This window comes from Rhinatrema bivittatum, chromosome 9 (assembly GCF_901001135.1).
Source record: "Rhinatrema bivittatum chromosome 9, aRhiBiv1.1, whole genome shotgun sequence".
Taxonomy (NCBI): Eukaryota; Metazoa; Chordata; class Amphibia; order Gymnophiona; family Rhinatrematidae; genus Rhinatrema; species Rhinatrema bivittatum.
Window position 1 is genome coordinate 4,278,624 of NC_042623.1, and position 26,755 is coordinate 4,305,378.

At 44.3% G+C, this 26,755-nt stretch overlaps 1 protein-coding gene across 2 annotated transcripts in view; it reads right to left on the reverse strand.

The window, feature by feature from the left end:
• SEMA3E (semaphorin 3E) overlaps positions 1-26,755 on the reverse strand; it is a 332,512-nt gene that overhangs the window by 130,849 nt on the left and 174,908 nt on the right. For both annotated transcript variants that reach the window (XM_029615222.1, XM_029615221.1), the window contains exons 3-5: positions 19,547-19,606; positions 10,301-10,420; positions 4,217-4,310 (exon numbers count right to left, since the gene is read on the reverse strand). In XM_029615222.1, the coding sequence (XP_029471082.1) occupies positions 4,217-4,310; positions 10,301-10,420; positions 19,547-19,606 (274 nt within the window). The remainder of the gene's footprint in view (positions 1-4,216; positions 4,311-10,300; positions 10,421-19,546; positions 19,607-26,755) is intronic.

Sequence of the window (26,755 nt, forward strand, 5' to 3'; positions counted from 1 at the left end):
AAAAATAATAGGGAATCATTACACATCGTAGTTAAGGGCTGAACCTGGGTTGGGCATATAGAGGAGATACTAACAGACTTATTTTATTGGAAAGAATACAGAATAATAGTGCAAAGAAGATAGGGGGGTTCTTAGGGGAGGGGGAAGAGAGAAAAGATAGAGATGGCATTATGAAAAAAGAGCGAAGTCATGAGTCATAGGGAGGTCGAAATGGGATGTTATCAGCAAGTCGGGTGAGCAAAGTCAGTCATGGGCAAGCTTGTTTGAACAGCCAGGTTTTAAGGTTTTGTTTGAATTTTTTGTGGCAGGGTTCCTGGCGAAGATTGGTGGGCATTTTATTCCATAGGGTAGTTCCTGCGATGATAAATGAGCGCTCCCTAGTGGACACATGCTTGGTTAGTTTGGGTGAAGGTGTCAGGAGTTTAGCCTGGTGTTGGGTTCTTGTTGGTCGGTTTGGCTTATGGAATATGAAATGTTCGGAGAACCATTGCATATTTTGGTTATGAATGGCTTTATGTATGAGTGTGAGGGATTTATATATAATCCTGGATGCTACTGGTAGCCAGTGTAGGGACTGGAGTACGGGAGTAATGTGATCGCGGCGATCGTGGAGTACGGGAGTAATGTGATCGGACCCCTGAGGAAAGTATGTCTTTTGAAACATGGCCACCTCTGGTTGACTTGAAATTGAGTTTAGAGATAGATGCATGGCGGTGTTTTGTTTCAGTCAAAAATTTCAAATGCTAAGAAACACAATAAAGAAATAGCCATGCAAAAAGCTTGTGGCCTGTTAGGTGGATGCATTATAAGGCACCTATAAGCTGATTGCTGAGATGGTAGCAGTGTATGAAATTACCACCTACCATCCTTAATAATTGTTTCAGTTACAGCAGTGACAAGTATTTATTTTGGGAGTGTATTTTTTTGGATTTAGTAATTGTGGAATAGATAGCTGCAGTAATCGATGAGGTTGTTGACCAGTGAGTGCATGATGCTAGATAGGTCGCATTTCTTCTCTTGGAATGATGGTATATAAAATGGCTAAATAAATAAATAGCTCTGCGGTTGATAAATCTGGCAAAGGTGCATAAAGGAGGTCTTTACCACTGCTGAGATGTGGGTTTCCATTGCGAGATGCTGGTCGAGTTGTAGCCCCAGAGGACGTACAGAGTCCCTGACAGGAGAGTGAAGTTAATAATACTGAGCGCCCTGGCTGGCTTAATCAGAGGAGTTTGGACATGAAGGGGTTTTGCTTGAGTTTGTGTTTATTAAGCCATAGGTCCACTGCTGAGAGATGGTCATTGGGATTAGCGATGATGTCAGTATCCCAGCACTGGAAGGAAAGCTGCCAGGACAGGGGAAAAATAATATTCTTGAACCATTTTGTAAGTGAAAGAACCTCTGGAAATTAGGAAATGTTCATAAAAGTGTCACATTGTTCACCAAAATCATAATTGATTTCTTCTGCTTAAAATTTGGTAAATATTTAGAGTCACTCCCTAACATGTCTGGTTTTCATATGAACTAAATAATCTTTGTCCAAACGCAGGAAAAACTCTACTACAAACAGCAAAATGCAACCTTTACTGTGCATTGTCTCTGACGTAATACATCACTGTGCGCAAGGCACAACATTATGAAGAGGTTACAGCTGTACCAGAAACACTTTGAGGGCTCTGTTTTATTTACTTATTTATAAAATGGAGAGAAAGCCTGCTCTGCGGACCCCTAAGCAGGGACGGGTGCACTGTGATGCGTGTGCGTCGGTGTGCGCCCTGGGATGCAGCTATTTTATAACGTTCGTGCATATGTTATAAAGTAGCCTGGGCGTGCGTACGTGTGCACCCTAGTCTGAGCCGCACAAGTGGGGGAATTTTATAACCGGCAGGCGTCCACGCCATGAGCAGTTTCTGCAGTTCATCCATCAGTTAGCCCAGTGTAGAGCCAAGTCCTCCAGACCCTTCCGGTTTAATAGCCTGCAGACCCCCCAGTCACCCTCAGAAAGTTACAGCTCCTCCACAGAAGAAGTGAAATCACACGACACTAGGCCTGGCTGCAGAACCAGGTGTGTAAGTACTAAGTAGTTGTGTGCACATCTCTTGGCTTTGCCCCAGACAGCCCATCTCCCACCCTAACCATGCCCCTTTTGAACTGGATTGAGATATTCGTGTATCAGGAAATGTGCACACATGTAGGCAGCTTTTCATATCTGGACATGCGCGCTCGTCCTACATGCACACACATCCCCCGATTACGATGCAAATTCACCTCAATGCATATAGAGATAAATGTACAGGCTCTGGAGGCAATGCATGTAAATCTATCTGAAGAAAATTCATGACTGGCTGGGGGTCCCCCAGGACAGGTCTGGGAACCACTAATTTGGAGAGTAGGAAATTGCTGGATTTCATATTATTAAAATCTATGACCGAGTCCAATAAGGTCAGTTCTATATGAGCACACTTCCTGTGGTTTTATGCACGTTCTTACACTGGATACCCAGTATATGCAGATTTATCTCATGTATATTGTGAAAACTTTCAAAGCCAGTCTGGCTGTTGAGGTTCCCAGGGCAGGCTTCTTAAATCCCGTATTGGGGAAATTCCAGATCAAATTCCTAAATGAGCCTATGTCATTACAATCTCACCCAGAACACTCACACAGAACCAGGTTATGGAGTATCCCTGGGGGCTTTCTACACACAGTTTTCATATGTAATGGTTCTGTTTCTCAGTGCATTTCATTTTAGTTGTGTTATGTAGTATTAGATGTGCCATTTGATACTCAGGAGCCTGTCATTTAATAATTACTACTTCACATCTATTGCTCTCACAAACTTATCGGCCGATAGTGTGAACCACAACAACAATGTAAATTCTAATGCTACTTAACCTGTTGGTCCTTTGCAGAAACCAGCATGGAGTAGGCTTCAGCAGGGGTGCCTAATCTAGAGCCTGGATATGCTGAATGTTTTGGGGGGCAGATACAAAGCTGGTAAAGATGCTCAGAACAGGGATTAAGAAGAGAAAACGTGAGTACAGGGAGAGGTAAAATCCTTTGAGAGCGACCAGGCGGGACTGGGGCCTTCTCCTGGATGTACAGGGGGAGAGAAACGTTTGCTTTTAGGCTTTCCCCCCTCTTCAGCATTGTTGGTCGAGACTGAGGGAGGTCTCTCACCTAGAATAATCCTGACCCTGCAGTCTGTTCCAGCTCCCCGAGCAGAGCAGAGGGTGGGGGATGCTCTGCCTGCAGGAGGGAATGTAAGGGGGGGGGGGGACTGCAGTGGGGATTTATATTGTTGTATTTTGTGTTTGTATGGTGATTGTTTGGTTATTATATCATTGTAACACTTGGGTGCGGGCTTGGCATGAATAAACCGATATTATATAACAACGCATTCCTTTTCTCATTCCTTCCTACCCCTTCCTCTTTCACTTTCTCCCATTTTCTCCCTCTCTATTTCCCTTTCTTTCTTGGTCTCTTTATTCTCAGACTCCCTTCTTCCCTTCCTTGGCTCTCGCCTCTCATTTGCGTCTTGCACTGCTGATTCCTGTAGTCAGAGGGCTTGACTTACGACCTCTGAACGCTTAAGGTTGGTGGGACGGGTAATGGCTCTAAGCTCATGATCCCACTGGAGTTTTCTGCTCCCCAAGCTGGAGGGCAACAGATTGACATAGTATGGGAGACTCCCATGAGAAACAGGAGACATAGCAAAGGAGAGCCTTCTTAGATTAAGAAGCAAGCATTTATACCATATATTATGGAAATAAATAATTGCAAATGTATGCTCATTTTTTCCAACTTCTATACACAACTGCAAAATTCACTCTAATAATAAAAAAGGACTGGATTGATTGGACCTTAAATGATAGGCAAGATGAAATACTGTTGAATTATTTTCCAGTTATCACTTTTATACAGTTGCAATTAATGCATTTATTAAAAGAAAGAAAAGATAGTCCTGGAGCATTTTGTAGCCGGTGATAACATCACTGTATGAAGTGACATATTTAAGTAGCACCTGCTCACAGAGCTGAAACAGTTGCTGAAAGTAATGCTACCTGAAATTTAATCCTGGACCTGCCAGCTCTATTGCAAATAAAGCCAAGAGGTTGAAGGTTAAAGACAACTGCTGACAACAGGTTGGAGAATTGCAGAAAAAAATCCAAAAGGCAGCTTGACGGCTTCTTGAAAATTGTAACATAGAGATAATTACCTCTAAAAGTTGAGATGAAGGAGGAGCTGGGGTCAAAAGGACATCGTCCACGTCCTCTTTCCACTCTGTGAGATTCCAGCTGAAAGATGTGTTCCTTCAAAAAGTAAAATGATAGAAGTCAGTATTGTGCCAACAATGACGACCTCTCCCCTTTCTTTGTTTCCGAAAGATGCCACGACTTAGGGACAATCAAGTTATTGTCAGCAATCACTGCTTGGACTCTCGAAGGTCATGTGGGCATTGACAGTAGGAGTCCAAGGTTCTGAAAGTTAAAATTTCAAGCAAAATTATGTGCTGTAACATATCACGTCCACATTTTGAGTTTCAAGTAATAAAAAGTATTATCTATCTTTAAAGGCTACTTTTATACTATCAGATCATTTTGGTTTGTGAAATCAAATACTTGTGATGAACTATTTAATAAGGATGTTCAAGGTGAAACTTTCATTTTTTTCAAATTCATTTTGTTTTAGCAAGCATTGCTTTGAAACAGCAGGCACTAAAAATGAAATGGCGTACAGAAAAATATTATTTTGTTTTAATGTGCAATATTTCTAAATAGCACACATTAAAATGAACCGAAACTCACCAAAACAAACAATGCACATTGCTATTGGAAGGGCCGGAGGAACAATCTGATGTGTCTGTGAGGAGCCGGGGGGAGGGGACACTGGTCCTGGCTGCACATATTAAATCTGACAAGATAGACTGACTTCTTTGAATGTATTTAAGTTCCATCTGAAGACCTCTTCTCACACACTCCTCTAATGCTGGCTAAGTTGGAAAGTTGAGCTTCCTGTGTAGAGTTACCACAATGCCCAGGTCAACCCAAAGATGCTGAGCCAGTCTTCATATTGCCCCATTGAATGCATGGAGTTGTAATTCTGAATTTCCTATATATGTACAATTATACCTCAATTGGGACAAAACCAAGACTGGATCAGTATCTTTGCACAGACTTGACCGAGAGCCAGCCCTAGTTACATGTCAATTAGCTTTCATTACATAAGCATTATTAAACACAAGGAAAATCAACTATTAACTGTTAAAGGAAAGAATCTGTGCTAAACTTGTTACACTGTGCTAGAGTCTCATAATGCGACCTTTGCATAGCACATGCAAAGAAAATATGCAATGCCATTTAAATGTAAGCAAGAAAGCAACTGTGCAAAGAATGCCAGATAAAGTGTCCGAGTAGGTGCCCACCTGAGCACCAGTGATCATAAGACGGTATGGATTGATATCGCAAACAGGATACAGGGATGACACATGAAGACCAGAGTTTTGAAGTTCACAAATACAGGCTTTGTCAAAATGGGGATGTTCCTAAAGGAAGAACAAAGATAACTAATCTATATGTAGAAAAGTAAATAAAAGCAAGAGAAATAAGAAACCTATCTGGTTCTCAAAGGAGGTGGCTGATAAAATAAAAGCAAAAAGAAAAGCGTTCAAGAAATATAAAGGATCCCACAAAGAGGAACACAGGGAAGAATATCTGGTGAAACTGAGGGAGACTAAGAAAGTAATCAAGAAAGCAAAAGGTCAGGTGGAAGAATGGATTGCCAAAGAGGTAAAGAGAGGTAACAAATCATTTTCAGATACATCAGAGAAAGAAGAAAGGTCCAAAGTGGTATCATGAAATTGAAAGGTGAAAAGGATCAATGAGTGGCGAGAGATGAAGATAAGGCAGAAATATTAAACAAATACTTCAGTTCGGTGTTCACTAAAGAAGATCCTAGAGAAGGACCGTCACTAGCTAACAAGACATTGGAGGAGGGTGGAATAGACAAAACTCCATTTACAGAAGAGAATGTATGGGAAGAGCTAGGAAAACTGAAAGTGGACAAAGCCAAGGGGTCAAATGACGTTCATGCCAGGATCCTAAGGGAGCTCAGAGATGTGCTGGCGGGTCCACTGCAAAACATCCCTGGAAATGGGTGCCAAGTGATTGGAGAAGAGCGGTGGTGGTCCTGCTTCACAAGAGTGGGAGCAGAGAGGAGGCTGGAAACTACAGGCAGGTTAGCCTCACCTCGGTGGTGGGAAAAGTAATGGAGAATCTGCTGAAGGAAAGGATAGTGAACTATCTACAATCAGCATGGACTCACCAGGGGAAGGTCCTGTCAGACAAATCTATTTGATTTTTTCGATTGGGTGACTAAAGAATTGGATCAAGGAAGAGCGTTCAATGTAATCTACTTGGATTTCAGCAAAGCTTTTGATATGGTCCAGCATGGGAGGTTTGTGAACAAAATGAGAAGCTTGGAAGTGAGTGCCAAAGTGGTGACATGGATTACAAACTGTTTGATGGATAGAGGACAGTGTGTGATGGTAAATGGAACCTACTCTGAAGAGAGAATGGGATAAGCAGAGTGCTGCAAGGATCGGTGTTGGGACTGGTCATACTTAACATCTTTGTGAGAGACATTGCGGAAGGTAATGTTTGTCTTTTTGCGGATGATACTAAGATCTACAACAGATTGGACATACTGGAAGGAGCAGAGAGAATAAGAACATAAGAACATGCCATACTGGGTCAGACCAAGGGTCCATCAAGCCCAGCATCCTGTTTCCAACAGTGGCAAATCCAGGCCACCTGGCAATTTCCCAAAAACCAAGTCTATCCCATGTTATTGTTGCTAGTAACAGTGGCTATTTTCTAAGTCAACTTAATCAATAGCAGGTAATGTACTTCTCCTCCAAGAACTTATCCAATCCTAGGGGGCACTCCATGAAGTTAGCATGTGGCACATTTAAAACTAATCGGAGAAAGTTCTTTTTCACTCAATGCACAATTAAACTCTGGAATTTGTTGCCAGAGGATGTGGCTAGTGCAGTTAGTATAGCTGTGTTTAAAAAAGGATTGGATAAGTTATTGGACTAATCAAGGTGAGATTGATGTTGTTAAAGCCATGGCAGACCTAATATGATGGGATGAATTGCTCTGGATTTCATGTGAAAACTGATCTTCTTTACGTGATTGAGGCTAATGTGTAAGACGATAGGCACCGTGGTCTGGGTAACTTGGCCTGGAAGTGGATCTCCAATAGACCAAGGAGATCATCAGCAGGGAACTTATCTGGACCATGGGAATCAGGAGATGGTCGACCAGGTCTTGCAAAATAAAGTTTTCCCTGGAGCCAGAGTCTACAAAGGTCTGGTTAGAGAATATTGTGGAGACCAGTTCCATTGTAACTGGCAGGAGGAGTTGGGGAGCCAGTACATTAAGGCCTAGGGTTGCCGGGGCTGGCAAGACTTAGGTGAGGGCCTCTGCTGTTGACTGGAGATGTGGTACAAGGCCAGGCGAAGGCAATGGGCAGGTGGTGAGTAGACATGTCAAGGTCTGGGCAAGAGTCAGAGGCAGGCAGCAGTTGGGTGTATCCAGCGGTCAAACCAGGTATCTGTCCGAGATAGAAGAAGAGGAATGGATAGGGCTGAGGCATAACAGGCAAGGCAAAAGAAGGTTGGGCAGGCAAGGACTGGAACAGACTAACGACAAAGGCAGGAACAAGCTTGGGAAGCAACACGCACTATGCTTGGTAACTGGACCTGTCACTGAGGTAGTGAGGGAAAGACGGAGATAACTCTTTATAGGCTCAGTGTGTGAGATCATTAGGAGGTGGCATGGGGCTCTTCCTGCCGTGGGCCCGTTAAATAAGATGACATCAGGCGTGCACACCTAAGGAGGAGCACGGCTGGTCAGGGCCGGCAACGTCCTGCTCCTTGGGTATCTGATGGTATTCCGTTGAGTTGAGTGGTAGGGAGACAGCCCTGCTAGGGGAGGTGAGTGCACCAGTTCACATGAGCAGCCTGCAGATCACCAAACGCAACAGTAATATGGTCATGAGCATGGACACCTGAGACCAATCATGCAGTAGTATTTTATACCAATTGCAAGGCCCTAATGGTAAAAAGGGGTAGGCCAAGGTACAAAGAATTGCAGTTGTCCAAACAAGATTTAACTAAAACATGCAAGACATGTAAAATATGTTAATATAAAAGTTAGATTTTATAATTATGTGTGTGGTGCATGCAACTGGGGAGAGGGGGACTGTGGCGGGAGGGGTGTGTGCTAGTTTGTAAGGTTCACCTTGGCTGCCAAAATATCCTGCACTGTGCTGATTGCCCCAAGCCTTCTCTTAAGATTAGTAAACGTTTTGCTCTGTGCAAGCTATCCCCAAGCTTTCTGTGAAGGGTAATAGCGGTTTACTTCGCCTATTAGCTTTACGGTGTGTTCCCTAATCCTAGTAATATTGGAAAGAGTAGATAACCATTTCCTATTTACCCGTTTCACCCCACTCATTATTTTATAGACCTCTATCATATCCCCTCTCCAAGCTGAAGAGTCCTAACCTCCTCAGCCTTTCCTCATAGGGGAGCTGATGCGTCCCCTTTAGCATTTTGGTTGCCCATCAGTCTTCTTCTCATGCACCTGTGAAGGAAGGAGGGAGTGTCCTAGATGAGTGCTCGGCACAGACTAGGGCTGTTTGATGTTTTTATGTTTATTATAAATGATCTTTTGTTAACTACCTAGAAATATTGACAGAGAGGGATATAAATATTTAAATAAACATAATTTACTTTAGTTTCTGTACAAAAATTGGAATTTGTGACTTTGGTACAGTAAAACATCTTTCATGCACAACGGTGCTTGATGCAGATGATGCATTTTTCTAGATAACGGAAGTTCTAGATAATGGTTGTTTTCTAATTAAAGAATTTTGGATGCTGGAGTATTCCTTGGGAATGGATCATATGAAACCAACCAATTTTGGGATAATATAACTTTTCCCAAATAACAGAGCACTGGCTGAAGCCCATGATTTTTATTTATTTATTTATTTTTTTGGGTGGAGGGATAAATGGGAGTTTTGGACATAGGATGATAAGAGAGGACATAAGACTTCAGGACCCCAGTGTGATCCATGAAGACAGAAAGCAATTGACAGACAAGTTACTTCACTTAAAACTAAGGCAGCAGGTAAACCTCAAGAAAAGGGTCAAGTCAATGTTACTTTTCTAGTTATCATGTATCCAAGCTTTGGCTAAATCAGAAAATCAACACCCATGAAATGAAACTGGTAAAACATTTATGGGACACTGCAGATGGAGAACTATCCAGGAAGAACACTATAGCAAAGACTGGTCCTCGTATGTATTTTGGTTTGCTAACGTCCTCACCTCTTGTAAACACTGCTGGAGATACTGCTGTGTCACTATAGCATGAAGACACCACCGATGGATTTCTGCTCTGTAGATGATCACCACCCTGCATTCACATTTCAGCCTGAACGTCACACCGGTGCCGGATGATAGTAATGTCTTACTGTATAGCTATCTGCTTCGATGTGGGTCTCTGATTGTCTCGCTTGCACTTTAATGATGAATGTTATTAATAATTAGTAAAGCTAATGCCTGACTATACCATCTGCTGCCATATTTTCTTCCTTTGAAAAGCGGGCACAAGCACCTAAAATTAATTTACTTATTCGCCAGCTTTTGGCTGTACGTCGCCCATCTTATGGCTCACGCTTTCTTTTATAGCAAGGTATGGAAGGCCCCTGCTTACTGAGCAGTGTCTAATTTCACAAACTGCACTTTTGTTGAGCTTTTTAAGATTTTTGAGGTATTGTGTGACTTGGCACATGCAGCTTGTAAGACTCATATTTTGGGGTGGCAGTGGCATGAGCCGACATTGAATGACAGGTGTTTCTACGATTGGGCGATGAACAGATCAGGCCGATGAACCACAAGGAAAGCTTTCATGAGTCACATTACTGGATAACAATATCCAGCTACAAAGGCCATGTGGCAAGCAATAAATAAAGAAAGAAACCTTCATGCCTTCCTTTTCTTACCGCTTAGCAAACATCATGCAATGCTACACACTCTACTAATATCCTCCAGCAAACCCAGCTTGTATGCAGATTTTGGCATTGTGCAAGTTTGTGGAGCATAACAAATCTGGATTCATGATTCCCAGCTTACCAAAGGAAAACTATAATTAAGTAGCCTGGGCAGAACAATGCATCGATTTATTTACTGGCTTAATTCAGAAAAATGCTGGACCACTTGTTTTGTTCTTACCTGTGACCGGTGTCCAACTCTGATGAAAGCACAGACTGGCTCAAAAGCCCCAGTGCCGCAGGCCAGAAGATGGGTTCTGTTATAATGGTGAAGGACACGCACAAAGTTTGCACATTCGTTCTAGAAAAAACAAAAAGACACAAATTGTCATTTCTGAGGCTGAACTTACCATGCTGCTCACATTCCTTCTGTGTGGATACCAGGGATGTGCATTTGTCCTGTTTGGAGACAACGAACCCCGAATGAATTTTTCCCGAAATTTCGTGAAAAATTTGTTTTCGGTTTAGTGCGCACTAACCTGAAATTCGGGTCCCTCCAAATTTCAAAGGCCCGAACTGCAGGAAATATGATAATTCCTGCAGCAGGTCGAAAACGAAGCCCAAAGCAAAAGGTTCAGGCTTTGCTCATCACTAGTGGATACTGCGCTCGTGGTGAGAGCAGAATGTGCCCAGGCTGGGGAGGGAAAGGTGTGAATGAGCATTTTATTCTCTGGGGGGGGGGGGAGGGGGAGGGGTTCTGAGGTCTCTATATTCTAGGTCAGCTCTATTGAGAAACAGTGGAACATTTTACCTTTTATTCTGTAGAGCTAGCTGTTTTCTGTTCTCTGTGTTGTTGTTATCTTAGGAAAAGGTTTATTTTTAGCGAGGCTTTAGACGGTAGCCATAACATAGGGCTAGCAGCACCTCTTCTGCAAAAAGTGACACTCTGCATGATGAAAAAGGGTGTTCTTACATATTCAGACTTAGTTACAAGAGGCAATAAGTGACTGAATGATGCATTGATTGGTTATCGGATCTGCTAATGAGGAATTAGAAGATATGAGCTCCTGGCTAACTTGTACAGGGACAGAGGCAGAGAGCAACTTGCCAAGGCCATGTAGTTAGTTTTTTCTAAATAAAAGAAAAAAAGAAACAGAAGATGAAGTGTTGGTTTCTTTCAAGCAGAATTGTTTTTATTTACTAGATAAGTTAGATAATCGGAAAGTTGCTGCACGGAAACGAATAATTCCAGGGTTCTCTGACAGCTGCGATTAAGCTGCCAGGGTCTTTTTAGTCCATAAATCTGACACATGTCCTATTAATTCATGGTAATTGTTAACAAATCAGGAGCTCATGGCACAGCCAGTCTCCCTCCCCAGTTGCACCTTACGTGATCTCTGGTCGTCTCCGTTCCTTGCCTTTATCTAGCACAAACATGCTTGAATTATTGTGTTGAGTTTCTGTTACAAACCCTGCTGGTAGGTTTTTCCAAGCAGCCACCATTCTCCTGGTAAAGAAGTATTTCTTAACATTTCCTCGGATTCTTCCTCTTTCCAGCATTACAGCACGACCCAGTGTATCTGAACGTCTTTTTCTACTGCAGATTTCTATTTTCATGTACTTTTATTGAATATTGTCCAATCAGACCTCAGTACCAGAAGGAAACGTTGAAGACTGAGTCCTGATGTTTCTTTCTACTACAGAGGTCGTTTTCTCTCCATATGAAAAATATAAAAATTAAAGATAGAATTAAGGATTCTTAAACATTTTTTTGTATTGAATATATGGTTTGAACATTGGTGAGCAGAAGCTATTGATTGTATTAACACTGGCTATTTTTGTTGGATCAATATATTAGGGATGTGAATCATTTTTCTAACAAATTGAAATATCGTACGATATTTCTAAATTCATTAGAAATCGGTTAAAAGAAAGAAACGATCAATTTTACCCCTGATTTTTCATAAAAATCATTTTTCGGGTTAGTGCACTCTAACTCATGTTAGCACGCACTAACAAAAAACCATTTATTTTTGTTACTTTTTGTTATTTTTTGCTATTTTTGTTAGTGCGCGCTAACCCAAAAATTATTTTTCACTAAAAAAAAAAAATCGGGGAAACGCAGGAAAATGATTTTTTCCCCCGGCCAGACGATCCCGAAAGCGGGAATGGTTGGGCACCCAATTCACATCCCTACAATATATAGTAGATCAGTGTTTCTCTGATTGGTGTTTTTTAGACTCCTAATGTGGAATCTTGCATTGTGCAGCTATAATTTGGGTTTCTCTACCCTAAGTGCATCACTTTGCACTTGTCCACATTAAATTTCATTTGCATGCCCAGTATCCCAGTTTTACAAGGTCCTCTTGCAATTTCTCACAATCCTCTTGTGATTTAACAACCTTGAATACTTTGGTGTCATTGGTAAATTTGATCACCTCACTCATCCAGGTCATTATGAATATTTTAAAAAGCATCGATCCCAGAAGAGATCCCTGGGGAAATCCACTATTCATCTTTCTCCACTGGGAAAATTTACCATTTAGCCCTACTCTCTGTTTTCTATCACAATCCACAATAGGACACTGACCCAATCCCATGACTTTTTAATTTCCTAAAGAAAAAAAACCTCAACCCAGAAGACCTAAACAATTACTGCCCAATCTCGAATCTACCCCTCTTTGCTAAATTGATGGAGAAGGTGGTCCTGAAACAACTTAACGAACATCTAGACGACAACAAAATACTTTATCCCACCCAATATGGTTTCAGGAAAAACCACAGTACAGAAACCCTCCTACTCAACCTTTCTAACACTATACTAAGAGGATTTGACAACAAAAAAGGGTACCTACTGATCCTGCTGGACCTCTCTGCAGCCTTTGACACAGTGGACCACAAAAAGCTTATTTATAGCCTTGAATCCATTGGGCTCACAGCAAAACTCTTAGTTGGTTTACATCGTTCCTTAAAAACAGGTATTTCAAAGTTTCCTACAACAACAAATCATCCAACGCTATCCCCCATGAGGCAGGAGTGCCACAAGTATCGGCACTATCACCCATACTATTCAATATCTACCTTATACCTTTATGCCATCTCCTATCAAGCCTAGGCATCACGTACTACATGTACGCTGATGACATACAAATCCTCATTCCAATACTCTCCTCCGTAGAAGATACATTATCAAGAGCAGCTTCACATCTGGATGCAATCTGAAACATGCTAATCAACCTAAAATTATGCTTAAATATGAGTAAAACTGAATGTATTCTAATCGTAAGAAAAAACTCTGAATCAAAAACCACACCACCCTTCCAGTTTGATAACATCCACATTCAACTTAAAGACAACGTAAAAGACCTAGGCATATGGTTAGACAATGATCTAAACTTCAAAAAACACATTACTACAAGAACAAAAGAGGACTTTCATAAACTACAAGTAATCAAACACCTAAACCAGCTGCTTCACCCCCATGATTTCAAAACCGTCTTACAAGCCCTCATCTTTACCAGTTTGGACTATTGCAACTCTCTCCTGATTGGCTTACCTAAAACATCCTTAAAACCTCTGCAGTTACTGCAGAATGCGGCTGCCAGAGTCCTGACGGGTAAAAGAAAATCTGACCACATAACTCCCGTCCTCAACAATTTAATGTGGCTACCGATAGAGAAAAGAATAGAATTCAAAGTTATCACAATTCTTCATAAAGCAATTTACAAAGCAGACTACACAGCCCTGGATAACATCATACATATTCATAGATCACCTTGCACGACAAGAACAACAAGTAAACTCCAACTAGTGATTCCTTCTCTTCCACATGCCAAACTATCCTCCACAAGAAACAGAGCCATTTCCATCATTGGCCCGAAGTTATGGAACTCGTTACCTATTCATCTGACCGCTCAAGAAAACATAAAATCTTTTTAAAAAGATCTTAAAGCCTGGCTACTCAGCCAAACTCTCTAAGGCAACACTCTCAATGACTATAAAGGATAAATCAACAGATCTATCCCTTTGTGTGTCCCTCCATCCGACATACAATCTCCCACCTTTGACTAACTCTTTCTGACTCCCAGAATCCTTCCCTTTCGTTCTATAACAGATGTTCCTTACATGATTTGAACTCAGATTTCTTCGTTTACCTATTACATGGTATATCATTATCTATTTATGCTATTGTTCCATACCAGTTTTTACAGTGTTTGCTGTTAAATCACTTTAAATGTATCAAGTTGTTGTATCTGTAAACCAGAGTGAAGGCAACTCTGCTATACTTCGGTATATAAAATATGCTAAATAAATAAATAAAGTCTCTCATGAGGGACTTTGCCAAATGCTTTCTGGCAATCCAGATACACGATATCAACTGGCTCAATTCACCACCACCCTCGACATTCGATTGCTCAGCCGATTCCTCACCAACTTAACAACTTTCTGTCCTACTCCTACCTTGATTTATTTCACTGGATCAAAAATAATGAAACTGAATAAAATAAAATTTGAACTGAGAGATAATGTGACAAAACATCTAACAAAACACGTTCCCCTACTGCCATGATGGGAAGTTGTAATACGAGCCCGATGCAATACGGGTTTTCCTCAAATTTCCGACTGTGGGAAACGCTTTCACCATCTGCTCCCTTCTCTTTTCATTTATACTTTACAAGTTCTGCAACAAATTAAAGTAAATAAAATCAAATGTGCAGTGCGACTCAGTTTGAAATGTATTGCATGATGGCAGTCAGATATTCTGGGCCTGGGCTCCATAGCACGTGCAAGCCTTTAGCTGTGGTTTACATACAAAATGGGATAAATACCGTCTGAGGGCAGTGCTTCAGAAGGGCCGTTTTTGTGGCTCACTGAGCTGGAGGAAAAGAGGCTCAGAGACATTTTCCTCTGCCAGGAGCTGCCGACCAGCAGCGGCAGCAGAATTCAGGCAAGGCTGGGGCAGATACTGAAGGCAGGGAGGAGGGGAGGGAAATACAAGTAGGGGCCAATATTCCCCTACATCCATGTGCCTAACTTAAGGATTTAGGTGCCTGTTTTCCCAATGTGCCCAAACCTAATAGGCCAAAAGTAGACTGGGCCAGGAGAAGGGTCAAGTTAGGGGAATGAAATTAGGGACTCAGAGGTCAATTTTCAAAGGGTTTAGGCTTCTAACTTTGGGAGTTCAGCTTTGGGCTGAGTCTCTATAAAGTTAGGCTCCTGGTTTTACTAACCTGGCTTAAGGGCTTACAAAGAGGGCGGGGAAACAAAGTTAAATGCTTAGCACTGATTTTCATTACTAAACATCTAATTTAGGAGCCTAAATCCAGGCAAATGAATAGCAGGCCAAAATGTATGTGAATTTCCAACTAAAACCTCAGCATCGAAGTTTGGTTGAAAATAAGAGCCTAACAGGTGAACATCCTTAGAAGCCTCTCTCAGTGCTGATTTCCAGGGCTAGGCGGCAAGTTAAAGTGAATAGTAAGCAAAAATTTAGGTGCGTCAAGTTTGCCTCCTATTTTCTGCAAAGTTAGGGCAAAGTTTGCTAAGCTTTTTTCCCATAGACACAGAATAAATAGCAGAAACATCTTAATAAATGAGGCCCTTAGCTTCCTAGGTTTGGCTGAAATTGGCTCCTAAATTTAAACACTCAACTTTTTTTTAATATGAGCCTCATACTTACCTACCAAAAGAGGTGCACACTCAACATCGCTGACTTGTCTGGAGTGATAGTACAAATGTGGGAAGCAAAAAAGTGATTTAAGAAAGCTTGAAGGGTGGTCGAGGATTTGGCAGCTGGAATTCAATGCCAAGAAGTGCAGAGTCAGCATCTGGGGTGCAGAAATCCAAAACAGCTGCATGTAAGACTGATGTGCATGGACTGGGAGAGGGACCTTGGGGTGATAGTGTCTGGCGATATGAAGATGGCAAAGCAATGTGACAAGGCGATAGCTAAAGCCAGGAGAATGCTGGGCTGCATAGAGAGAGGAATAACCAGGAAGAAAAAGGAGGTGATAATCCCCTTGTACAGGTCCTTGGTGAGGCCTCACCTGGAGTACTGTGTTCAGTTCTGGAGACCGAATCTCAAAAGGGACAGAGACAGGATGGAGACGGTGCAGAGAAGGGCAAACAAAATGCTTTGGGGGTCGGTATTGGAAGACTTATGAGAAGACGCTAAAGGATCTGAATATGTACACCCTGGAAGAGAGGAGGTGCAGGGGAGATGTGATGCAGACCTTCAGATACCTGAAAGGTTTTAATGATGCATGAACTTTGAATCTTTTCCAGCAGAACTAGCGATCACGAATGAAAATCCATGAGGAAAACTCAGAATCAACAAAAGGAAATAACTTATCACAGAGAGAGTGGTGGATGCCTGGAATGCCCTCCCAGAAGGGATGGTGAAGGTAAGAACAGTTAATAAATTCAAAAGGGCATGGGACGAACACTAAGGATCTCTAAAGGCTTGAAGAAAAGGATAACGTAACATTTCCACATAGGGGTAACCTGCACGGAGCGGCAGTTACTACCCTTAACAGAAACATGGGGGTGACCTGCATGGAGCAGCAGTTACTACCCTTAACAGAAACATGGGGGTGACCTGCATGGAGCAGCAGTTACTGCCCTTAACAGAACCATTGGGGTAACCTGCACGGAGCGGCAATTACTGCCCTTAACAGAACCATGGGGGTAACCTGCACAGAGTGGCAGTTACTGCCCTTAACAGAACCATGGGGGTAACCTGCACGGAGCGGCAGTTACTACCCTTAACAGAACCACGGGGGTAACCTGCACGGAGCGGCAGTTACTACCCTTAACAGAAACATGGGGGTAACCTGCACGGAGCGGCAGTTACTGCCCTTAACAGAAACATGGGGGTAACCTGCACGGAGCGGCAGTTACTGCCCTTAACAGAAACATGGGGGTAACCTGCACGGAGCGGCAGTTACTGCCCTTAACAGAAACATGGGGGTAACCTGCACGGAGCGGCAGTTACTGCCCTTAACATAAACACGGGGGTAACCTGCACGGAGCGGCAGTTAATGCCCTTAACAGAAACACGGGGGTAACCTGCACGGAGCGGCAGTGACTGCCCTTAACAGAAACACGGGGGTAACCTGCACGGAGCGGCAGTGACTGCCCTTAACAGAAACACGGGGGTAACCTGCACGGAGCGGCAGTGACTGCCCTTAACATAAACACGGGGGTAACCTGCAGGGAGCGGCAGTTACTATCCTTAACAGAAACACGGGGGTAACCTGCACGGAGCGGCAGTTACTACCCTTAACAGAAACACGGGGGTAACCTGCAGGGAGCGGCAGTTACTACCCTTAGCAGAAACACGGGGGTAACCTGCACGGAGCGGCAGTTACTCCCCTTAACAGAAACACGGGGGTAACCTGCACGGAGCGGCAGTTACTCCCCTTAACAGAAACACGGGGGTAACCTGCACGGAGCGGCAGTTACTCCCCTTAACAGAAACACGGGGGTAACCTGCACGGAGCGGCAGTTACTGCCCTTAACAGAAACATGGGGGTAACCTGCACGGAGCGGCAGTTACTGCCCTTAACAGAAACATGGGGGTAACCTGCACGGAGCGGCAGTTACTGCCCTTAACAGAAACATGGGGGTAACCTGCACGGAGCGGCAGTTACTGCCCTTAACAGAAACATGGGGGTAACCTGCACGGAGCGGCAGTTACTGCCCTTAACAGAAACATGGGGGTAACCTGCACGGAGCGGCAGTTACTGCCCTTAACAGAAACATGGGGGATAACCTGCACGGAGCGGCAGTTACTGCCCTTAACAGAAACATGGGGGTAACCTGCACGGAGCGGCAGTTACTGCCCTTAACAGAAACATGGGGGTGACCTGCACGGAGCGGCAGTTACTGCCCTTAACAGAAACATGGGGGTGACCTGCACGGAGCGGCAGTTACTGCCCTTAACAGAAACATGGGGGTGACCTGCACGGAGCGGCAGTTACTGCCCTTAACAGAAACATGGGGGTGACCTGCACGGAGCGGCAGTTACTGCCCTTAACAGAAACATGGGGGTAACCTGCACGGAGCTGCAGTTACTGCCCTTAACAGAAACATGGGGGTAACCTGCACGGAGCAGCAGTTACTGCCCTTAACAGAAACATGGGGGTAACCTGCACGGAGCGGCAGTTACTACCTTTAGGAAATTGTTAAGCAAACTTGATGGAGCATTTGTTCTTTATCTGCTGTCATTACTGTGTTACTATCTGGGCTCCCAGGAAGGCAGAATGGAGTGATGGGTAAGGCTGGGGACCAGGGAAGCGAGAGGGCAAATCCTGCTTCTGCCCTTCCTTGTGATCTTAGGCCAGCTCTCTCCATTGCCTCAGACTCTAAGCTCTGAGAGAAGGCTCCTAAATATTGTGCATTAAGGGGCAGATTTTAAAAGCCCTACGTGTGTGAATCCGGGAGGTTATACGCAGCCGGGGAATGGGCAGGGCATGGATGAGGTGGGGAGGGGCGGGGCCGGGGGTGGGGGAGGGGCCTGAGCCCCCAGGCACAGCAGTCATTTGGCGCTGTGCTTGGGATCGCAGGCCGGCGCGCACCGAGGCAGGCGCAACTTATAAAATGAAGGTTGGGGGGGGGCGGGGTTGGATAGGGCTGGGGTGGGAGTGTTATAAAATCGGGCGTAGGTTTGGGCGCGCCGGGCTGTGCACACAAATGTACGCCCGCGCGTTCGTCTTGAAATCCGGCCCTGATTGTGAGCTGCCTTGAGCAGGGGTTTAGAAAGGTGAGTGATTAACTCAAAGTGCAAATGTGCAGATGTAGGGGATGACCGGTCGCCTGGCATGGCCGCGGGAGAACTGTAATAGGGCCACCCGACCCAAGTGACAGCAGGCGACAGCAGACGCCTCCTTGCTTTCTGGTCACGTCCGTGTCACGCGGCTCCTCCCACAGGGGCTCCACTTTGCACAGAAATCAGTGGAATGGGCAAGGAAGGGCCAGAGCAGGTACCCCAGGCAAGGGCAATAACGGGAGGGTCAGTGCTCCTTATCTGCCAGCGTTTACTCTGCTGCACAGAGAAGTGAGGGGAAACCAGAGATCAGTCGGGGTTTCTAGTGCGGCACAAGAATGAAAGATGGGCCTTACGGTCCCTATCTCTTATCAGATTTACTGCCCATGAGATTAATATTTCATAATTCAATATACTTCAGTTTGTTAGATGTATTCATACAGCTGTTTGTAAGAATAATATTACACAGTGCAGGACAAAGATGATTAGCCTCAAAGCAGATCTGCCATGTGGTCAGGAAATAACTTGAAAACATAAAAGTGCATAGTGACCTCTCTAACCAATGTGCTTTGTAAGGATGTGAACTCAGCCCTCTCTGCTGCTGGAATAATCACAGGAGAAATGCTTATGTGTAACACCTGTGCATAGGAAAATGAGTGCTTTCTACCTTTTAAAGAACAGTAAGCAATGTTTCTAGTTCATGAAATCACAGACACTCACACTCTCTCTTCCTTTCCTCTCACAGTCTTCAACCTGCTGAGCTGTACTTTGCCAGTGAATCTGAAAGACATGAGAAAGCAAGAGGCTTTAATAACACAAGATTAATACCACATGCTAGCGACTTAGGGCTTCTTGTGCACGTATAACCTTCTTTCATTTCAGCTCACTGTGTATTGCAGTTCCTGAACTTCTGTACCACAAATACAAACTATGATGGTAGATACTGACCCCAAGATCCATCTGGCCTAACCCAACGCCATTACCTTCTGACTCCTGCCAAGCTTGAATGTGGCGTCCTTCCTCCAGCCTGCTCTGTCTGCTCTGGTGCGGAGCTCAGGCTACGCCACCGCACCCCTCTGTCATCAGGGGTCAGCTCTTAAACCGAATTCCCGCCTTGTTGCGAGTCATTCATGAATGGGTGAAGCTAAGGGGGGGGTCGCTCCTTTGGGAATTCCTTCAGAAGCGACTAGGAGCTGTGTTGGGAGCCCAAGATGTTGACACTGAGCCTGCTTACAGTGTGCCGGATTGTTATGATGATAGGGGATCTTGTCGTGATTGGGAGATTTAGTTTATTTTGGGGGCCTGATGGCACCGGTCTGCACAAGGATTTTGTGCATTTTATTTTTATTGTATTTTAGGATATAAAATATCTTTGTGCGTCAGTTAGGCATTACCAGAACGAGCCACGTGGAGGCCACTGTGCGTCCTCTCCAACCAGTGAATGTGGAGAAACAGAAATGGCTGACCATCTCATCGAGGAGTTAACTGTCTTGAAGGCCGATGGGCTTCACTCAACCCTCCTATTACTGACGCGCTGGACAGGCCGAGGTCTGCCAAATTCAACAGCTGACTGCTCAGATTAAATCTTTAACCATATGTAAGCGGCAGTAGTAGCTTTGTTTTACTATAATAACAGGAAATACGCTGGTTGGCAGCTTTTAAGCTACCACATGCTGTTTGTTTCTGGATTTTTAAAGCTCGTTAGGATCACTAGAGTATTCATGTTGCCAGAAAGTCTTTTTTTTTTTTCTTTTTTTGCAGATTGGCAATATCTATAGCAGAATGAAGTTTTCTGCACCTCCTGAGACGCAATAATATTATGCCTCATTGCTCCTCAAGCCTGACCCTTCCTATGACAGCTTACATAGCTATCAATGAAAGAATGGTTATCAATAAGGATACTCGCATGAATGCCTGTGGGTCTCTATGCTAGTCCCATGGGCCGCGGCCCTATAACAAGCATTATTAACGGGCTCTCACCAAGGGCCTGGTTCACTAAGGCTCTTCCTTGTCTTCCGTAAAGAAGCTTAGTGAATCAAGCATCAAGGGCATACAAATATCTCAAGCGTATTCAGTGGGAATCACTGCTGTATGCCTTGCTTGGGTTTTAATCAAATTTACATAACTCTGGGCTCATGCTTGAGTTTGTTAAAGGCTTACTGATGAATTAATTACCTTTCAAACGTCCAATAGAGAAGTAGAACTCAACTAGAAAAGCAGACAAGATTTCGCCCTGCAGCTAGACATGTTCCTGACAGTTTTCTGCTGAAGACTCATTTCTCTTCAGAGGAAAACTTTTCTGATTTTCATTAAAACTATGTGGTCTCCCCCAAATGTCTGCTGTGGAGTTCTTCCTTCTTGTATAGAAAAACAACTGACGGTGCTGTCAAAGCTCATAATTGTTGACCTGATGGACTTGTTTATAATGCAACAGAAAGGGCTGAAAATGTGGCTAGAACTGCTGGGACAGACAGAGCCAAGAGGTCTACAGAATCCTCGGTGGTGTTAATTACTCAACCTAGTTACATTGTTACCATGGCTAGAACTGCGGGGACAGACAGAGCCAAGAGGTCTACAGAATCCTCGGTGGTGTTAGTTACTCATCCTAGTTACATTGTTACCATGGCTAGAACTGCTGGGACAGACAGAGCCAAGAGGGCTACAGAATCCTCAGTGGTGTTAGTTACTCAACCTAGTTACATTGTTACCATGGCTAGAACTGCGGGGACAGACAGAGCCAAGAGGTCTACAGAATCCTCGGTGGTGTTAGTTACTCAACCTAGTTACATTGTTACCATGGCTAGAACTGCTGGGACAGACAGAGCCAAGAGGTCTACAGAATCCTCGGTGGTGTTAGTTACTCAACCTAGTTACATTGTTACCATGGCTAGAACTGCGGGGACAGACAGAGCCAAGAGGTCTACAGAATCCTCGGTGGTGTTAATTACTCAACCTAGATACATTGTTACCATGGCTAGAACTGCGGGGACAGACAGAGCCAAGAGGTCTACAGAATCCTCGGTGGTGTTAGTTACTCAACCTAGTTACATTGTTACCATGGCTAGAACTGCGGGGACAGACAGAGCCAAGAGGTCTACAGAATCCTCGGTGCTGTTAATTACTCAACCTAGATACATTGTTACCATGGCTAGAACTGCGGGGACAGACAGAGCCAAGAGGTCTACAGAATCCTCGGTGGTGTTAGTTACTCAACCTAGTTACATTGTTACCATGGCTAGAACTGCGGGGACAGACAGAGCCAAGAGGTCTACAGAATCCTCGGTGGTGTTAGTTACTCAACCTAGTTACATTGTTACCATGGCTAGAACTGCGGGGACAGACAGAGCCAAGAGGTCTACAGAATCCTCGGTGGTGTTAGTTACTCAACCTAGTTACATTGTTACCATGGCTAGAACTGCTGGGACAGACAGAGCCAAGAGGTCTACAGAATCCTCGGTGGTGTTAGTACTCAACCTAGTTACATTGTTACCATGGCTAGAACTGCGGGGACAGACAGAGCCAAGAGGTCTACAGAATCCTCGGTGGTGTTAATTACTCAACCTAGTTACATTGTTAGCCTGGATTGGGGAGCAGAATCGAGGTAAATTCATGGTACATTGGTACAGTCGTTCACAATAGTGAGACTGTCCACAGAGTTTCCCTTTGAGTAATTTGTGCTCCATTCTTATGAAAACCCTGCATGTGCGTTCCCATAAAAAATTCCCTGCACATACTTTGCAGTCCTGCTCTTAGCCTGCACCCACTGCCACCCACTTTCTGCGTGGGTGACAGCATGCACACTTTTAGTCACTGTTTTCCTGTGGGTAAACATGAGTTGCCCAATGTGAAAATGTTTCATTATTTTCCCTTTGATGCCCAAGATGGTTTGTCTTGATGTTAATTTATCTAAACTATTATACAATCAGGGAAAGCAATAAAACATAAATGTAGGCACGTTGTAACTTTTGAAATCCTAGTCAGGATCTATCTGCTTAAAAAAGGAGTTGTGTGTGTTGATACCTGAATGTGCTTAAGTCAATCTTCACTCAGCTACACCTATGTGAGAATTTTCAGACCGTGTATGGATTTGGCTGCACAACGAGGTAGTTAGGGGGTGGGAATTGTTATGAACCTAAGAAGTAACTTTCAGAAAGTGTGCAAGCAACAGGTGTGCCAATAAAGTATGTAACTTATGCCAAAAACAACAAATGAAATTGCAAAACCCAAATAAATTATACCTCCTATCTAGCCAATCTTTGGACTCAGTGCCAGCATGCCAGAACACTGCGTTTTTCACAATCTCAACTTTTAAGAGTACCTTCTCTTAAGGAGATTCATCCTAAACAAACCAGAGAATCGAGCTTCTTTTATTGAGCTCCTTCACCTTAAATGTTCTTCCATTATCACTGCACACTGAGAAAGAGTTCACTAAATTTAGAAAAGGTTTAAAGACCTGATATCCTGTAACCTGTGTGGTACATCCCGTAATTGCAGTTTCAAACTTCACACCTGTTAGATATATACCATACGTTTTTAACCTATATGATGGCGATGATTCTTTTTTAAAATGTTTTAAGTTGGCTTATTTGCAGTTTTACTGTGGTTCCTATTGTTTTAAAAGATATGTCTTTATATTTTTTTATGTTCTGTTCACTTTTTCTTTTACCTAAAGCTACTGTAATTGATTGTGAGGTCGATATTCAAGCACCGCACAGCTCTGCTAGTGATCTGGATATCCTTAGCTAGCTAAGTAATGCTGTATAATTAGTGGTGCAGCCATGCTGCTGAATATACCCAGCAATCTTAAAATTAGCCGACTAACATTAGGACAGCCCTTTCGCTCGACCAGAGGTGGCTGGATAAATCAGCCAGCTAACTCTGAATATTGAGTTAGCCGAATAATTTATCTGGCTAACGTGACTCTTCCCTGATCCACCCATTTCCCGCCCCTGTGTTAGTTGGCTAAAAACACAGCTAGATAAGCCACTTACCCAGCTAAGTGCCATTTTGAATGTTGAGCATTGTGGGGCTGATTTTAAATCCTATACGCGCGGGGTACATTTGTGTGCACTACCCAGTGCGCACAAATGTAAACCTGATTTTATAACATGCGCGTGCTGCTGCACGCATGTTATAAAATCCGGGGCCGGCACACGCAAGGGGGTGCACAGTTGTGAACCTTGCACATGCCGAGCCCTAGGGGAGCCCCAATGGCTTTCCCCGAAATCGGAGTGGCCTTGGAGGGAACTTTCCTTTCACTCCCCCTCACCTTCCCCTCACTTCCACCACCCCCGGACAGCCACTTCACCCCCAGCCACGCCCCCAGACCGCCACCCCACCCCTTTTTCAAAGCCCCGGGGCTTGTGTGTGCCGCCGAGCCTATGCAACATAGGACGCTGGTGCGCAGGGCTTTTAAAATCTGCCCCATAGAATTTAGCTTGCTGTGGTTTCTTGTTCAGTTTTTGCCTGTACATTTCTATTCATATTTTATGGTACAGATGTATTCCACACATTAAGAAAGATGGAAAGAAGGCAAAATGATTATGGGCATGGTTCAAAGGGGAGGTGAAAGAAAATATTTTAGCCAAAAGATCTTCATTCAAAAATTGGAAGAAGGATCCAACAGAAGAAAATGATGGACCCTTGGTCTGTCCCAGCATGGCAATTTCTTATGTTCTTAATTAATTAAAATAGGATAATGCACAAACGTTGGCAAGTAAAATGTAAGACATTGATAAGACAGACTAAGAGAGAATTTGAAAAGTTGGCTGTAGAGGCAAAAACTCACAGTAAAAACTTTTTAAAATATATTCGAAGCAGAAAGTCTGTGAGGGAGTCAGTTGGACCGCTGGATGATCAAGGGTTAAAGGGGCACTTAGAGAAGATAAGGCCATTGCGGAAAGATTAAATGATTTCTTTGCTTCGGTGTTTACTGAAGAGGATGTTGGGGAGGTACCCGTACTGGAGACGGTTTTCATGGATAATGATTCAGATGGACTGAACCAAATCACAGTGAATGCAGAAGATGTGGTAGGCCTGATTGACAAACTGAAGAGTAGTAAATCACCTGGACTGGATGGTATACACCCCAGAGTTCTGAAGGAATTAAAAAATGAAATTTCAGGCCTATTAGTAAACATTTGTAACATTTGTAACCTATCATTAGGGATGTGAATCGTTTTCCATATCGTCTTAACGATAGAAATCGTGTGGCAGGGCAAGAAAATCGTCTTAGGCACGATTTTTTAGTTAAAAAATCGTTAAAAATCGTTTTTTCCGATTAGTGCGCACTAACTCGAGTTAGTGCGCACTAACGGGAGTTAGTGCGCACTAACTGGGAGTTAGTGCGCACTAACTGAAAATGATACAATTTGACACTTTTCAGGTCAGTTAAGGTCAGTTTAGGAATGAATATGTATTCCTATTGGCTGCCCTCTTATTTATTCATGTTACCAAGTTTCCTACTGACAGTATATGGGGGATGGGAAATGGAAACAGTTGGTAGCTTGACAAAACAAGTAATGTGATCAGTCAATGTGACTAGAACTTGTGCCCTAACCCTGATACCAGGGGTATTGTGATCTTCCTGCACACAGTGCCCTATCCCTATTAATACCAGGAGTGTTGTGATCTTCCTGCACACAGTGCCCTATCCCTAATACCAGGGGTGTTGTGATCTTCCTGCACACAGTGCCCTATTCCTGATACTGGGGGTGTTGTGATCTTCCTGCACACAGTGCCCTATTCCTGATACCGGGGGTGTTGTGATCTTCTTGCACACATCCCGGTATCAGGGATAGGGCACTGCATGCAGGAAGATCACAACACTCCTGGTATTAATAGGGATAGGGCACTGCATGCAGGAAGATCACAACACTCCTGGTATTAATAGGGATAGGGCACTGCATGCAGGAAGATCACAACACCCCTGGTATCAGGGATAGGGCACTGTGTGCAGGAAGATCACAATACCCCGGAGGAGTGAGGGTCAGGCAGCTCCCCCCTGTCTGTGAAGCCAGCCTCTCACTAGTAATGCAGGGAGGGAGCTGTCTCAGACTTCACCATCCTCCTCCCCCCCTCACCCACACACCATTCACTAGCTGGGACATGGGGGAAGTCAGGAGTGAGGGCCAGGCAGCTCCCCCCTGTCTGTGAAGCCAGCCTCTCACTAGTAATGCAGGGAGGGAGCTGTCTCAGACTTCACCATCCTCCCCCCCCCCTCACCCACACACCATTCACTAGCTGGGACATGGGGGAAGTCAGGAGTGAGGGTCAGGCAGCTCCCCCCTGTCTGTGAAGCCAGCCTCTCACTAGTAATGCAGGGAGGGAGCTGTCTCAGACTTCACCATCCTCCCCCCCCCCCCCTCACCCACACACCATTCACTAGCTGGGACATGGGGGAAGTCAGGAGTGAGGGTCAGGCAGCTCCCCCCTGTCTGTGAAGCCAGCCTCTCACTAGTAATGCAGGGAGGGAGCTGTCTCAGACTTCACCATCCACCCCCCCCCCCCCTCACCCACACACCATTCACTAGCTGGGACATGGGGGAAGTCAGGAGTGAGGGTCAGGCAGCTCCCCCTGTCTGTGAAGCCAGCCTCTCACTAGTAATGCAGGGAGGGAGCTGTCTCAGACTTCACCATCCCCCCCCCCCCCCTCACCCACACACCATTCACTAGCTGGGACATGGGGGAAGTCAGGAGTGAGGGTCAGGCAGCTCCCCCCTGTCTGTGAAGCCAGCCTCTCACTAGTAATGCAGGGAGGGAGCTGTCTCAGACTTCACCATCCTCCTCCCCCCCTCACCCACACACCATTCACTAGCTGGGACATGGGGGAAGTCAGGAGTGAGGGTCAGGCAGCTCCCCCCTGTCTGTGAAGCCAGCCTCTCACTAGTAATGCAGGGAGGGAGCTGTCTCAGACTTCACCATCCTCCC